At 42.4% G+C, this 3,740-nt stretch overlaps 1 protein-coding gene across 1 annotated transcript; it reads left to right on the top strand.

Moving 5' to 3' along the window:
- The first annotated feature begins 1,658 nt into the window (after positions 1-1,658).
- Defb135 (defensin beta 135) lies at positions 1,659-3,439 on the top strand. The gene is made up of 2 exons (XM_008828156.1): positions 1,659-1,716; positions 3,273-3,439. Exons 1-2 carry the CDS (start codon positions 1,659-1,661, stop codon positions 3,437-3,439), a joined length of 225 nt encoding a protein of 74 aa, XP_008826378.1.
- The last annotated feature ends 301 nt before the right edge of the window (positions 3,440-3,740 follow it).

The raw sequence follows: 3,740 nt of genomic DNA, 5'->3' as shown, positions 1-3,740 counted from the left end.
TTCTTTCTATCTATCCATCCATTAATCCATCCATCCATCCATCATCTATTCTATCTATCATCTATCTATCTATCTATCTATCTACCTACCATCTATCTATCATCTATCTATCTAGCGCTATCTATCATCTATCTATCTATCTATCTATCTGTCATCTAATCTATTTATCTATCCATACATCTATCCATCATCTTTGTGCATCCAGTATGGTGGGCAAAACATAGGGAAGAGTGATTGTAACTTTTTGAGCACCAGGATTGAACCTTTGTGCATCCTAGGCAAGGACTCTTCCCACCGAGCTATCGTGCCAGCCCAGGACAAAGTTGGAAGAACTGGGTTTTGCTGCTGACCCTTTGGTCTCTAGTTCTAGGAGCGTCACCTCTGGTTTAAAGGTCTTTTTTATTTTTTATTTAGTTATTTATTTTTATACAGACAGACGTACTAGTCCCATAAAATGTATGGTTTACAAATGATTTTTTCCTGAAAATTACTTCGTTTGACCTCATAAGTCTTTGTTTGTTTGTTTGGTTTTCTTTGAGACAGGGTCTCACTTTGTAGACCTGGCTGACCTGGAACTCACTATGTAGATCAGGCTGGCCTCAAATTCCTTTGCCTCCTGAGTGCTGGGATTAAAGGCATGTACTACCATGCCAGTGACCTCATGTTTTTGAAACAGGGACACCAATGATGTACAGCCCGGTTTACAGGTAGAAGATTGTTGTTTAGACAGGTGAAGTAGATGCCTTATTAAAAGTGCCTCAAGCTGTGTGTACAGGACACAGAGCGGCGCTCAGGCTATCTCATTAAGACTCCTGCAGCTTCACACTACAGCAGGTCGGCAATTTGCAAAACTTTAAAACACTTTGAAAGCTGTCAAGTATTATTAACCTTCGGCCCTCAAAACAAGGATTTTATCATCTGTTCTGTGCATAGCACACATTGCCCAGAGAAAGGCTAAAGCACATGGTCACGCTCAGTAGGAGCCCATGAACTCGGTGTATTTTCTGGACTTATGTTGGTGGTAATAGGCAGGTGTCCACACTCTTTAGGGACCTCTTACTTTCCTAAAGAGCTGTGGCTGCATTGAAATCAGGTAAAGCCAGTCTTTAAGTTTTCATATGTAAGAGTTGGGAAGACCTGTGTATAAGTTGTGCAGCTGTTATGACAATTTATGTGAACTCAGGAAAGTCATTTATTTCAGTTAGGATTCATACTACTTATTTGTAAGATGGGGCGACTACCCACCTGAGTTTTGTGTGTATGAAACTGAAAATAATTATCATGTATACTGCCAGCTACCTAAACTAGATTTACAGCTTTGTGAACACACGTTTGTTAAATGCATTAGGCATTTATTAAATGGCTGTATGCTGAAGACATAAAGACATACTTGGATTCTACATAGAATCCAAGTAGTGCCTAGAACAAGACCGTTTACACAGTGTGAACTGGGTTAGTGGACTATAAGCAGCGCTGAGCGAGATTTAGTGAAGAGATTTCGTTTCAAAGTCAGACCTTGGTTAATTGGACTGCTCAGTGGAGCAAGCAGATGTTCTTGTTCCAAAAGGTTCACTAGCCATGCAAGTCCTCATGTTTTAAAAGCTACATACAGAGTGGCTCTTTCTTGCATCTCAGCCTTGCCACTCATTGGTTTCACCATGAGGAGCCTGCTGTTGGTCCTGGTGGTCTTTGTCTTGCTCTCCTATGTTCCACCAGGTGAAATGAACTCCTTTCTCCATGGAATTAGGGTGTGAGGTTCTACAAGACTGAGGTGGAAGCAGGACTCAGACAACAGAAACAGGGCAGGGCATGAGCCGGGATGGATGCCATGAGCTGTGGCTGGGAATGCTTAGGATTCCTGACAGGAAATGGCTCTTTCAGAGGAAAAACTGGTTCTGGATTTTGGTCTTGAGCGTGTGTGAAGCTTGTGGGTAAGGTTGGGCTGATATTGGTGGTAATGAGGCAGAGTGGAGTGATGAGACTTTTAGTGCACAGATGGCGCTTGGGGTGGGAGGGAAGCTGGTCTTTGAGGACTCTTAGTACTTGTCCCTCCCACCCTCCGGTAGTTATCCAGACAATTTTTTGCTTATTTAGAAGCCAAAGCAAAAGTTATGCAGACTCTTAAAACAGAGCTAGTTGACGTGCTGAATCAGCTTGCAGTGCAAGGGGGCATCCTGCGGAGCATGGGGATGAGCAGTGGGACTTTCTGTTTTCTGGACAGAAGCGAGACACTTGAGAATAACTTAAATAACTAAAGTGGAGGTTCTCAATGTCATTTAGCTTGTGGTTTTCTGGGGGTGTTAAGAAAGCTCAGACCTCCTGCCTCAAACCTTTGTATTCAAAAGGTGTCACCTAAGGGTCAGGTGTGAAACATTAAAAAAAAAGATAGACATAGATGAGGGTCACACTGAGATGGCTGCTGTCCTGCGTGGCAGGATCTCTGGACCCGGTATTATGTCTTCCCTTGATTCTTTTCCTGGAGAAGGTGCTGCAGGGCTACTGAGCACACACTGGGCAAGTTTGCCTTTAATTATTTTCACACCTTGATTATTTCTACAGTCCATGGCTCCATGGGGGCAAGTAGGAGAGTGACTAGGGCTTAACACAGAAGAGGGGGATGACTCAGGGCCACGTTCACCCTCATAAACTGCATCCTACCACCTCTCCCCTCTTCCATGGCTTTCAGAATTACCTTGGCCTCAGCATTACCATCGAGAGATTTAGACATGTATTTTAGGTGCCTCAAGCCATTCCACACCCATTATCCCACAGGACATCCCCGAGTGCCCTATAATTAAGCCAGGGCAGGTAATGAGGCATTTGTCAAAAAGTCACACAGAAAATTATTGAGGGCTACAGGGATGGATCCAAGGGCTTCTAAAACTCTAGGTCATTCATCTTTCTTTCTTCAGACTGGAACTTTGAGACCCTCTGTGTCTTTTAGTATGGGGCCTCTGCAGGCTCCTAGAATGTCTCCAGAGCCGGAATGAGCTTTCTATACAGCAAACAGTTGTCTACTGCATTGTTACCTGTATGTAAATGACTAGTGAGTCATGCAATTTTGGGTCATGAAACTAACAGCTCCTAACAGGGCCCCCGAAAAACAAATTAGAAGTAATCAGAAAGGGGGTATCTGGCCATAAATATGTTGAGTCTATTTGCTTGTTTGATATTTCCATTAAAATGCATGAAGTGACAGAAGTCTAATTTATCCCTGGCCGTCTGACACTGGGAGACACTAACTGCGCTTTTCTTTTTCTTTCCGTTGGCAGTTAGAAGCGGACCGAATATGTACATAAGCCGAATATTTTCTACGTGCTGGCTAACAAAAGGCACTTGCAGGGTAAACTGTGTAGCAGATGAAGTATATTATATTTTTTGTGGTACTTATTACAAATGCTGCATAAGTAAAAAGGATATGCCCGTTCTGATCGGGTAGTAGTATCAAGATTCCGAGGGCGCCTGCTGATCTCTTCTGGGAATTTGGTCTCTCAATGTCACCATCCTATTAAAATGATGGCTTTAGCTTTTCAGTGTTTGGTCTCTCTGTTGCCTTTTCTATGGGGATACTTTAAAATTAAATTCATTGAAATCAGTACTTTTATTAAGCTATTACTTATCAAAAGTATAGTAAGAATCTCTTTGAAGTTGAAAACAATTAGAAAAGTGTACAAGATTATAAGTAAACATTGTGATGCATTCCCCACATTTTGATCCATGTGCAACCCATATCTAGGTCA

This window comes from Nannospalax galili, unplaced genomic scaffold, assembly GCF_000622305.1.
Source record: "Nannospalax galili isolate Female #2095 unplaced genomic scaffold, S.galili_v1.0 scaffold612, whole genome shotgun sequence".
Classification (NCBI taxonomy): Eukaryota; Metazoa; Chordata; class Mammalia; order Rodentia; family Spalacidae; genus Nannospalax; species Nannospalax galili.
Note: the sequence above shows the minus strand (reverse complement) of the source record. Positions and strands in the feature narration are given on the sequence as shown.